General features: G+C 33.8%; 1 protein-coding gene across 1 annotated transcript in view; it reads left to right on the forward strand.

The window, feature by feature from the left end:
* LOC126738494 (small G protein signaling modulator 1-like) overlaps positions 1–12,720 on the forward strand; it is a 159,287-nt gene that overhangs the window by 109,951 nt on the left and 36,616 nt on the right. The window contains exon 8 of the mRNA XM_050443861.1: positions 3,567–3,770. Coding sequence (XP_050299818.1) covers positions 3,567–3,770 — 204 coding nt within the window. The remainder of the gene's footprint in view (positions 1–3,566; positions 3,771–12,720) is intronic.

Here is a 12,720-nt window from a genome sequence, read left to right on the forward strand (position 1 = left end):
TGTAGTGGCTAGCAACAGGTCGAATGCGAAATGGCGGCCGAGCGGGCCGAATGAAGTGCGTCCACTGATCGGCAATCCGTATGACGTCAACGGCACGCATCGGAATAGTTGCCGCTTTGAGAATTCGCGCCAGTAATACCGACATTACAATGCGTACGATCCGTTCGCTGCGGATTAGTAAACGCACTTGTATGCCAAAGAGTGTAAAGAATAGTTAAATCCGTTTGACGCGATTCGTCCGATGCATACGATGCCGACCTGTGAACGCTTACCTTTGGGACGCTTGGTCCGATACCACGGTCCGTCTTGATTTGCGCTGACTTGTTTGTATTTTTTATTGTTCCTGAATTAGTTTGTTTGCCCGCTCCATTCACTGTGCATGTTGTTGTGTAATATTTACGAGTTCATATTGTGTTTTGTTTTATTCGGAAGAATAATGTCTTATAAAAGAAAGAGATCACTAACTAATGCTGAGTTAGAGGCTATAGCTACAAATATTGACTTGTCTGCTGAAGAATCGGATTTTGATTCAGGTAAAATTGTTTTTTTTTTCATATTTTAGAGTTACTAGAACAGCTTTTTCTTGCAGATGATTCGATAAATGATCCTGATTTTGACAGTAATGCTTGTACTTCCGATTCTGAATCTGAAGAAGAAATTCACGTCGATTCTTCGAAAGCAAACCTGCGTCCAATCGGAAGTTTGCCGTCATCCGTCCACGCTGAACTAGAGACTGGGGCTCAGGCATCAAGTTTTCCACCCAACCCAACCCACGACACACACGACTGGAGCGTTAGAATCAACATCTTCCGCTGAATTAGAAATTGATGGAGGGGAATACCAATCAGATGCCGAATCCCTAACACAACATGACGTATCCATTCCAGATATGATCGGTGATGATATATGGACATTGCCAATGGGGAACCAGCCCAATCTTATCCGGTTTGCTACGAATAAAGGTGTAATTCCTGAATTTGCTGCCTTGATGCATCAATCAAATCTAGAAGACTTTTATTTCTCACTGATCGATGACGATTTTTTCGCATATGTAGCGGATGAAACAAATTTGTATGCGACCCAAACAATAGGTACAAGAAATGATACATCCAGGCAATCACGATTACATGACTGGACGCCAACAGATAAGTTTGAAATAAAACGATTTTTTGGTCTTGTTTCCTACATGGGTATTGTGAAAATGCCAAGTATTTCATGTTACTGGAGCAAAGAAAAATGTTCAAAATTGCAATGCCCACAGAATGCATGAGCCGTAATCGTTTTGAACTTCTTCTCCGTATGGTTCATTTTTCAAACAATGAAGATAACAGTAATAACGATCGGTTACATAAAGTAAAACCAGTATTGAACAAGGTACAGAAAAATATTCAGAATTTTTACAACCCTTCAGAAACTGTTTGTATAGATGAATCTTTAATTCCATTTAGAGGAAGACTTGTAATGAAGCAGTATATAAAAAATAAGCGCCACCGATACGGAATCAAGTTGTTCAAGTTATGTAGCAATGGAGGTTTCACATACAGAATGCAAATATATGCAGGGAGAAATTTGGAACTAACCAAAAATACACCTACAATTGTGGTAATGAACCTATGTCAGCCAATTTTAAACTGCGGCCGAACTGTTGTCACCAACAACTGGTACACTAATGTGGAGCTGGCGTCTAAACTATTAGAGAAGCAAACATACCTTCTAGGTACACTCAGAAAAAACCGTCAGGGTTTACCTAAGGAAGTCGTTGACAAAAAACTGAAGATTGGTGAACACGTCATTAGAGAAAATGCACAAGGCATATCTGTTCTAAAATGGCGTGACAAGCGCAAATTAGCGTTTGAAATAATTTTGAATACTGCTTTAGTAAACGCTTGGATAATATACAAACAGGTGACGAAATAAAATATGCCAATTGTTGTCTTTCGCAAACGGATAACTTACAAGTTATGTGAATTCTTTCCTGATAATAATGTTGAACCTGACACACAAAGAATCCGAAAACGACATGAAATTGGAACTCTTCTCTACAACAAGAAGCGACCATGTACCAACTGTTACGAAAAGGTAAAGTCAGAAAGTAGATGGAAGCTCGCAAGAAACCTAAAAAAAGTGAGAACCTATTGCCAATCTTGTCCTAATGAACCAACTTTCTGTTAAGAATGCTTTAACGTAGTTCACAGGATTTAGTCAGTCTTTAATCTGTTGTACAATTTTTCTTTAACGCTTTCGTATTTCTAGAGAATATGGTTTTTTTCAGTTTCGATGTTTTTCCATTTTGATCTTTTTAACATGTTCCTTCTTTATCCAAAATATATTTTTGTTGACAACTATTTAAGTGAATTTATTATGCCATTTTTTACGAAATATGCCAATAAAATAAATTGTATATAAAAGAAAACAGAAGTTAATATTAAAATATATTTATTAGACAAAAAAAACGTAAATTCAAAACTAGTATGTACGAACCTTTCCCACAGGCCGGCTCGGTCTATTTTCATGCCTACTTCCATAAGAGAAAAGACCGGCGGCGCTTGAGAGCGTTTAAACGAGCTCGGTCTTATAGACCGAGCTGGCCTGTGCGTAACATTCTATCTCGGTCTATAAGACCAATTTTTTTTAGTTGGAACACTTTTTTCTCGGACCGTGGTGGCAGTGAACGTGGTAAATGTATAAAAGTCAATAAAAATGTAATAAATTCACCAAGGAATTACCCTCTACTCAATTCAGAAGTAATTCCTATGGTAAATATTATCAAATAAATAATTGTCAATAAATTACAAATGAAAGAGACAATAAGGAAAAATTACAGCACCAGAAAGAAGAGAGCAAATTGTATGAAGTGTAAAAAAGTTTATTGCAATAATTATTTATGCAAATGCGTGTTCCCATTGTCCCATGTTCAATTCAAAGTTTTTATCGTTTATATCTCAGATCTTTTACAACAATATAATTAACTGTTTTTTTATAAATTTCCTGTATCACAGGGGTCATCACACCCAAATGAAAACTAATCACAGCTGACACACAAAACATTGAACTAAATAACTGAAAAAATGTTGTGCGAAATATGAGAATAGATCAATTTTGTTAAGTTTTTCGGAAAATTTGATTAATGATAGTTTTCGGTAGAAGTAAAAAGAAAACCTGTGCAGGCTAAATTTCGAGGAATAGAAGCTTTTTAGTGTTCCGTAAATCGCCCAAGCCTTTAAAGCCCTAATAATAAATCGCAGTCAATCAATTTTAATCGATTCCACCAGGACTCTAATAAATTATCGAGAATTAACAGTTTTCTTTTGTTAATTCCCGCGTCCGGCGGACAGACACTGCTACCAACCTGTATATTGACACGAATTATTCGCTTAAGCTCAAATTATACACAACGCGATAAAGAAAAATATTTTAGTCAATAGTCTTTTAGCGCATGCAAGCGCATAAGTGTGTTGGCCAGATATATTTATTGCTGGAGCCCCTCTTTATTTTGGGGCCTTAGGCTTCAGCGAAATCAGGCTGATGGGAGATCCGCCACTATGAGTAACTTATTTTTTTTTTAGGTGGACACTTGCTAGCATTTCTAAGCTGCTTAGAAACAGGTCTTTTACCCAGGGGTCGTCTGGACCCACCACTTTGGTCTCAACGATCTGGCACTAATTCAAATACTAAGAGGCGTAGACCTTTACCGGCGCTGAGTGAAACCGAAGATGCAACCAAGGACTACGTATTCAGGATAATTGATAATAGTGACCATAAGGATATAAGTAAGTGATTTTTGAAGTATGAAAATTTAATGCTATTTCAATCTTAATTAGATAAATTTAACTAATTGAGGAAAAACGTCCAACGTTCGCTGCCTGGGGCTCTGCTACTGTTTAGACACTTTTGTTTCTTTTCCTTGTTTAAACTGATCATAGTCGTAATCCATATTGTTGATTCCAGTTTGTTTTTGTGTCGATTTCTTTGCAAATAACCTTCCCTATAGTCAAAAGAGTTTCCCAATTGAATCCCTGGTCCAATTTTACAATTTATGGAGTTAAATTGTAAATCATATGTGCAGGAAGTGGCGAGGTCTGGCTAAGCTAGCGATTCTAGTCAACCACCGAAGTGCAAATAAAACAAATTCATAATTTACATTTTGGCATGTATAACAAACATTTTTATTTTTTTTCAAAACCAATTTTGTACCAATATTATTTAAATAAAAACAAAAAAATTCAGTAACAAAAGAGTATAGTACTGGTGAAACATATGTATATATTACAATTATTATTACTAATTTAAAATAAACCTTTTTGAATAACTTTTGACGTCCAGAAGTCGTCCAATCTCTAGTCCGAATACTCAATGTTGAAAAGTATGCTGAAAATAAAACACAACGTCCATTTGAATAATTATATGAAATTGATAATTTTGTTTTATAGTGGACTGTATATAAAGCCTGGTTCGGCTACTCTAACGTTAATAACACCAAGTAAATACTTAAACCTTAATTTAATAACATTTAAAATTACAAGGGTCGAAGTAATACATGCGAGAGAACATAAAATTAGGTTATGAAAAGTAAATAAAATGTATTTCTGACCGAAGTGCAGACTCGTAGGCTAGTTCTCTCACACTACTGAAAACGACAAACGAAACGATGTCGAAATACCTGCGCGCGCGCCGCGTTTTCCGCTCACTAGTCGAGTTTTTTAAGGTCTGTAATCGCAAGAACTGAACAAATTTTCTAAGGAGAAAATCAGAAAATTATATTACAGAGAAGTTCAACATTCTCATTAAAAAGAACTATTCACTGATAATAAATATTTCCAAGGTATATATTTTACTCAGATAATATAATTAATAAACTAGAAACTTCTTAGGCTGTCGTGCCGATTAGATTAGCATGACCTCGTAGGCAGGACGAGGCTACGCAGATTAACAACTGAGGATATTAAAGACTTTGATTCATCAATACTGGTGAAAATCAGACACACAAAAACAAAATTACCCAGATCCTTTACCACTACAAATACTTTTTATGAAATTTTGAAGAAATATGTAGTGTTCGTTCTCAAAATATAAGAGAAAAAAGTGTCTAAATATTACAGAAAATTGTGAAAATAAAAATATTCCTATAGTTATTATCTAGTTTATCGCGTTTACTTATATAAAATTACATTTAAGCCTATGACTGATTGTACCTCGCTAAGAATAAATTTAAAATACTCAAATTAACTCTAAGAGAGATTAATTAAAAAGGACAATATATTGCCCAGAGTGACGAGGTGGTGGCTCTACTTGCAATCATTTAACTTTGATATCGAATATAGAAAAGGCAAATACATTCCACACAGCGATAAATTTTTTAAACCCCCACAACTATCTGAAGAGACCGATTGTATTACCCCGGCAAATGTTCTTACGAGTGATAACTGGCTTAAAATGAACCAAAAGTGCGATCTCGAAACATGCAATATCAAATCAAAATTACGCGAAAGTCAGCTGACTCACGACTATTTTTATCAAAATAAAGTTCTATTTTGAAAAATTAACCAGGGCTAAAACCCGTCTATTTACAGGGCTTTTGTTCCCAAGAGAAGTAGACTCGGTTTGTTAAAAATTTTCCACGATGAGCAGTCACATCTTGGATTAGATAAAAATTTTCCAAAGATAAACCATTGCTTTTGACTACCAAGAATGGCACGGTACGCTATAAAAATATAACAATAATAATAATAATATTCTTTATTTTCCAACAAAATCGTATACAGGACGACAAAGCAACGTCATACAAAGGAGGATCTAGCTCCCATAGGTCACATCATAGTCACATGCTCAGCGTACATTGCCCTATTCTCAACAAACAAATGATTGTAATTTTTGACGAATAACACCAAGGAAGAAAATTATAAGGAGGGAAGGGTGAGTATTTTTAGTTTGCTGAAGAAGTAAGGTCTACACGAAGTTCTGTAGGTCAGGCCCAATAAACAACGAATGATACGCTTTTGAAGATTCTAAATATATCTAGAGCTCCTCTTGCTCATCCCCAGAAACAGATACCATATTTTAAGATCGACTGTACCTGTCCGAAATAAAATAGGCGAAGAGATACCTCAGGCACTACATCCCTTAATCTTTTAATCAATCCGCACAAGCTAGCTAATCTGGAATAAAGATTTTTAATATGTTTTTCCCAATTTAAATTGGGGTTAATGTGTATTCCTACTAATTTAATACTATTGGCTACAGGGATTGACTGCCCACCAGACCATACAAGTAGAGATTCTGAGACAATAGTGGCCTTCGAAAAATTAATCAACCTTGTTTTATTAGAGTTCAAAGACAACTTACTGTCCAGACACCAGATATTAAACCAAATATTGTGATTACTGCGTTAAATGTATTCCGAATAAAAAATACACTGGGCGTAAACAGGCATTATAACACCCTATAGAAAAAAGTTCTTTCTTCAATAGGGTGTTGAATAGGTGTTGTTGAATTTTAGTTCAATTTCACACAGTGCATTGCCACTGTTTGGGGCTATTCCTGTTAACAGTAAAGGTTTATAATCATGTTTTTTCTTTTAATAAAGGCGTTCATAACATATTAATTTTTAATTCCGTTAAAAATTCTTACTGGTCCTATGACCTATAGGAAATTAAACAATGTTACCAACTTAACATTTACCTAAATTTACCAACCAATAAGTACAACCCCAAAAGTTCTAAATCTGCTCAGAGTAGATGTAAATAGCAAAAAAAGTCTGAATGGGCGAGCGTTCTTCCCAAATTGTAATTAACTCTTAATAATACAAAAAACGCCGGTTCGATTTTTCCCACTCTATTTATTAACAGGGAAACTTATGGATACGAGGAATGTTTAAATCTTAACATAGAAAGTATAAATTCAGTGACAACTAATGATTGTAAAACGGCCTACGAACGTTCTCTACGTTGCAGCTTAGAGCAAAAGATAGATAAAGAAATTAATAATATATATTTTTAATAAAAGCCGAACAACAACTAAAATCTTTAAAGTTGGAGATATAGTTTTCTATCGATCTGGAAACTTGCATCTATCGAAACTAGATCCTAGATACGACGAGCCATTTTAACGCCCGGGAGAACTTGAAATATACTAATCGCAAAAGAATTGTTACAAATTAAATGATGCGCATATAGCCAGATGAATTGAAGAAAAGAACATTTAATACTCATTGTTTAAATGACTATATTCCTTTGTCCATTCCTTTGTTAGTATTATAAGAATTTTATATATTGTGTTTAGTGATGTTAAGAGTAATTTATTGTTGTTATTACTAATATTTGTTAAACCATAAACGTATATGCTTTAATATTATTAAAACTTCACAAAAGTGAGTTTGCCATAAGTCTGCAAAACCGATTTCTACTTTTCTTACAATTGCATATACTTTTTCTACGACTGCATCTCACAAAATAACAAACGTTCTTTATAAATTTATTTAAATTTCCAACAATATTATTTAATGACTATTATTTAATAACAGGTGAACAAGTTTTCTATTTTCTACAATTTTAAAATGACAATAAAATTGAACTACTTATTAAGGCTATAATTAATGGTAACATTAAAACCGTTTTTAAAGTTAACTATAGGAATATTTTTATTTTCACAATTTTCTGTAATATTAAGACACTACTCGGACGAATATGATTAGGTCGCTGGGCCATTTCTTGGCAAAGGTTGCAAATATTTTCCTTTAATTAATCTCTCTTAGAGTTAATTTTAGTATTTTAAATTTATTCTTAGCGAGTTACAATCAGTCATAGGCTTAAATGTAATTCCATATAAGTAAACGCGCTATTGTTTTACTGCATAATAGACGGTTAGAGTCTCAAGCTCGTTCAATTTTCTTTCTTCTTTTATTGCATGTTTTCAAAAAAAACTACTATGGAGTCCGTATGGAGTTCTATTCTATGCGCGTTGAGAATTCGGGAATGTAGTTTTTGAACCAGGTGCATTTAAAAGAGCTTTTAATTTTCCTCGTCATATTCAGAACATGACCAATATAAAAAATCTGTTTTTTGAAAAACATTTATTAATATGTAAACCCGCCAAAGTAAGGGAGAATAGAACCTGATCGAGTTTTTCCAAACATGTTTGGATGATAGAATAATTATCCATTCATGTACACCAGCGCATTGGTATCTTTTAGTTTACCCAGGACTTTACAAATTTCCCGTTGAAGCACTGCAGGAGAGTTTAAAAGACCAAAGTAAAAACAAATATTCAAAATAAGCTGTTTTTCAGATATAAGGATTTGGTGAAATCCTGCTGTCATTTCGAGGGTCGTAAAATATTTGCTTTCAGCCAGCTGATCAATGTGGTCGTCCATACATCGTAATAGAAACCGATCTTTAATGGTTCATTTCATTAAGAACGCGATTTTAATAAACGTATAAACGTCGGCTGCCATTTTTGAAAGCAAACTACATTCTGCACCCGTATCGATTAAGCAATTTACGGTATTTCACTTCTTCATAATGAATATTTTAATTTTTAATTAAACTCTTTCTTTCACTTATATTTCCAACAGAGGGTTTTTAATTCTCTGTATTTACTAACACTCGCTAGTATATCAAGGGCATATCATACAGCAGTTTTATATCGAGCAAATTTATTCATTTAAGGGCGAAACAATTTTTCATTTAAATTATAATTAGATGAAATCTTAACACAGAAAAAGTCAAAATTTGAAGTAACAAAAGTTTTATAATGTTAAACATATTAAAAAGTACTTTCAGTTTTAAAGAAAAACAAAGAAGAAAAGGGAATTACTTTATCTAATTTGGTGCATAACTTAAATGAATATGAATGACAATTTCAAGTTTAAAATTAAAAAACAAATAGGAAAAAACGAAAAACTAATAACTTATTCTATGTTGGTGTATATTTGAATTTTTCCACAGCAGTGCGTTCTTGTTTTCCTCTTAAAAATTTCAAAACTTATACAATGTCTAACCATAAAAAAATACTATATAAACCTCTAAAGCCAATGCCTTAAAAAACGCGAAACTTTATGTTAAACTAATATCGCTTCTGTTTAACGAATTAATTAAATTTTACGTACAAACTTTAGCTCTTCGACTCTATAAAATTTTATTTGAGTTTCGAATGTCAGAACTGCCTCATGGCGAAAACGATGTCGTAAAGAATTTAAAGCGTTCCTTACATTGCTCAAGACGTCGTCTTCTTATGAATTTTATCCCAGTTTGTCGAGATGACAGGTTATATAAGGGGTAGCGTAGGAGTCTAATTGAATTTTTCACATGCCTGTAAGACATTTTCATGTCCTTAAATAAACAGAATTTATCACTGAATTCAAACTAGGCAATCTTAATTAATACACACTTTTATACAATTATGCAGGTTTTTAAGGTGAAAAATGGAACAAAAGCCGGCAACTTCCTTTTTTAAAAAACTTTTATTTTTTACAAAAGGGTTACAACACTGTATAAGTGATTAATTAAAACTTAACTTTAGATTGAACGATTAGCCGAACAGCAACTAGCTTTGACACGGATCTAATGTTAATTATTAATAATACTTTTTTCTATTTATATAGGGAATTATGGTGTCTCAGCACTAATCAGCAGTATTAGTATGGTTTGTGGATATTACTTGCGTTTTATTTCAAAGTGCTTTGCTGCGTCCATAAGAAATAGTACATGATTATTCCGATTGATAGGCCTTTGCAAACAATCGAAAGTTAAAGAATTTACAAGAAAACCAAAAGGCTTACTTAAACAACAAAACGCAAATAATAAAATCAAACCAGGCAAGCACAAAGCAATATGTCATCGCAAATCGTGCAAATCTTTTCTTACTTTTTCTTGTTTCGATTTATTTATTTTGAAGGTTTTTTATTTTCTTTTTGAATTAAGTTTAGATTGATTTACTCTCGGCTTCTTTTGTCAGCAGCTGAAGAGTATCGGTTACTAAAAATTGGAAAGCTAACCTTATTGCCAAAAGTCAATGTAATTTATATGAAACGAGAGGACATTTTAAACAGCGTTTAAAAATTTTTGACTAAAAATCCCCGACTTACTCCCTTTACAAACGACAGGCCTGGTGATAGTTGGTTCAAGGTAGTCGGGTAACAAAGGATATTTGAAAAATATAATGAATTAAATAGCACTTTTTTAAAAAGATATCCAACAATTGCTTACAGCGAACAAGTGAAGTAGTAAGTGGTGCCAGCTCTTGTGTTTAGGAAGCAGATATTCGAAAATGGCTCAAGATATAAACAGTTATCTTACTTCCAAAAATGCAATTATTGATGACCCTTCAAGAATTTAGAATGGCGACGAATCGGAATTTTAGATTTGCCTAGAGACAGGAAGTTTTTGCTAGAAAAGGCGAGAAGATGTTTATTCTGTGGAGAAGGGATCACCTAAGGAAAGCATCGCATGTTTTCGTTTTCTGCTTCTGGATTAAGTCGTCCACCAATGACAATTTATCCATATAAGCAAGTTCCAGAAAAAATAAGTTAGACTGTCAAAAATTCTGATTCGGGCATTGGAAGATCAGATGGTGGATGACAGCAGATTCTATGATTAAGTGAAGAATGTATTCCATCGATTCTTGGTGAAAAATAATATACAATTTCCTGTATTATTATTTCTAGGTAGCCATTTAACTTATGAGTTAAGTGGATTTGCAATGAATTAAACATTGAAGCTATAGCCTTATACCCGAATGCAACCAGAATTCTTCAACCATGTGTTGTTGCAGTATTCAGGCCCATAAGAATGGGATAGAAAAAAGTTGTCAGGGAATTTTATAAAGAAAATCCTAAAGAAGTTTTTAAATAAAATGATATTTGCTCTTTTATTGGAAAAAGTAGTAGCGAATAATATTAAGAGAGACACTTTAATCAATGGATTTCGTATGTGTGGTTGATTCCCTTTTAACCCAGATGTTGTTGATTACACGAAGTATTTGGGAAACAAAAATGAGCATCATGAGGTGATATTATAAAAACTTTCTTATTATATATCTTATTAATACGTATCACCTTAAAAATACCATCTCCGCGCATGGAGCGTAGAACATTTGTCAGTTTGACAGCAACAGATTTAATTGAAAGATTTAAGTATTTTGATGATCTTTTGAGGGAAGGCATTATCGAAGACTTTTTGACTTTGCACAAAATATGGAGTTATTTTGAAAAACCAGATTTTTTGTTAAATGATACAAGAAATGACTTGGTAATAATAAAAGAGGTGACAGAATCATTTCAGAATCGGGTATTAAACTGATAGTTACACGAAGTATTTGGGGAACAAAAATAAGCATCCTGAGTTGATATTATAAAAACGTTCCTATTTATTTATTGTTAATAGGTATCACCTTTAAGTTAAAAATACCATCTCCGCGCATGGACTGTAGAACATTTGTCAGTTTGACAGGAACAGATTTAATTGAAAGATTTAAGTATTTTGATGATATTTTTATTAGGGAAGGCATTACCGAAGACTTTTTGACTTTGCACAACATATGGAGTTATGTTGAAAAACCAGATTCATTGCTAGATGATACAAGAAATGACTTGACAGTAATTAAAGAGGTGACAGAATCATTTCAGAATCGGGTATTGAACTAAAGGTTACACGAAGTATTTGGGAAGCAAAAATAAGCATCCTGAGTTGATATTATAAAAACGTTATTTATTGAAATAAATAAAGGTTCTTATTACCCTCTCCAAGATAGTTGAAAAACTTGCAAAAATCAGAATTTTGAAAAGAGAGAATCAGAAATCTGCAAATCAGTTTGGATTTCAAACGGGAAAAGGGACTCACGACGCTGTTCTCGGCTTTTTGGAGAGTGTCTATGTGTCCTTAAATTCTGGAGAGTCCGCGGCGGCAGTGTTTTGCGATTTATCCAAGGCATTTGATTGTGTAGATTATGGAATACTGCTGTCTAAGCTCAATAATTATGGCTTTAGAGGTGTGGCATTGCAATGGCTCCTCCTATCTGTCTAATCGTACCCAAACAGTTACAGTATCTGGTTGTTTATCCGATTCCAGATTCCTTAAAACTGGAGTACCTCAGGGTTCAGTGTTAGGACCACTATTGTTTTTGCTCTATGTAAATGATTTGGGTTCATTAAAACTGCAGGGCAAAGTGGTTCAGTTTGCTGATGATACCACCATTTTATGGAATCATAGAGATTCTGATAATGTTAGAGCCCAGGTTTTTAAGGATCTTCAGATTTTATCGGAGTGGTTTGCTGCAAACAGGCTTATATTTAATGTCGGCAAAACCTTTATTATGGGATTTAAGTGTGACGTTCAGGGCCTTATATTTAGTAAAAACTCCCCCTTGCAATACAAAGAAAGCTGTAAGTTCTTTGGTATAACCATTAATGGTCGCCTTCGTTTCGAAGATCATATCCTAAATCTTGCATCAAAATTATCCTCTGGATGCTTTGCAGTAAGAATGGCGGGGCATGAGCTGGGAGGGGTAGTTGCACGTTCAGTGTACTTTTCTCTTATTGAGTCCCATCTTCGTTATGACTTGCCTTTTTGAGGTTTAAGCAACAAGGGATTATTAAACATAATTTTTGTGATTCAAAAAAAGGCAGTTAGATACCTATGTTCCGCTGGGTTAAGAGATTCTTGTAAACCTCTCTTTATATCTCAAAAAATCCTAACTCTTTTTTCTCCTTTTATCTTAGAAACAGCT

The sequence above is a fragment of the Anthonomus grandis genome, chromosome 7 (genome assembly GCF_022605725.1).
Source record: "Anthonomus grandis grandis chromosome 7, icAntGran1.3, whole genome shotgun sequence".
Taxonomy (NCBI): Eukaryota; Metazoa; Arthropoda; class Insecta; order Coleoptera; family Curculionidae; genus Anthonomus; species Anthonomus grandis.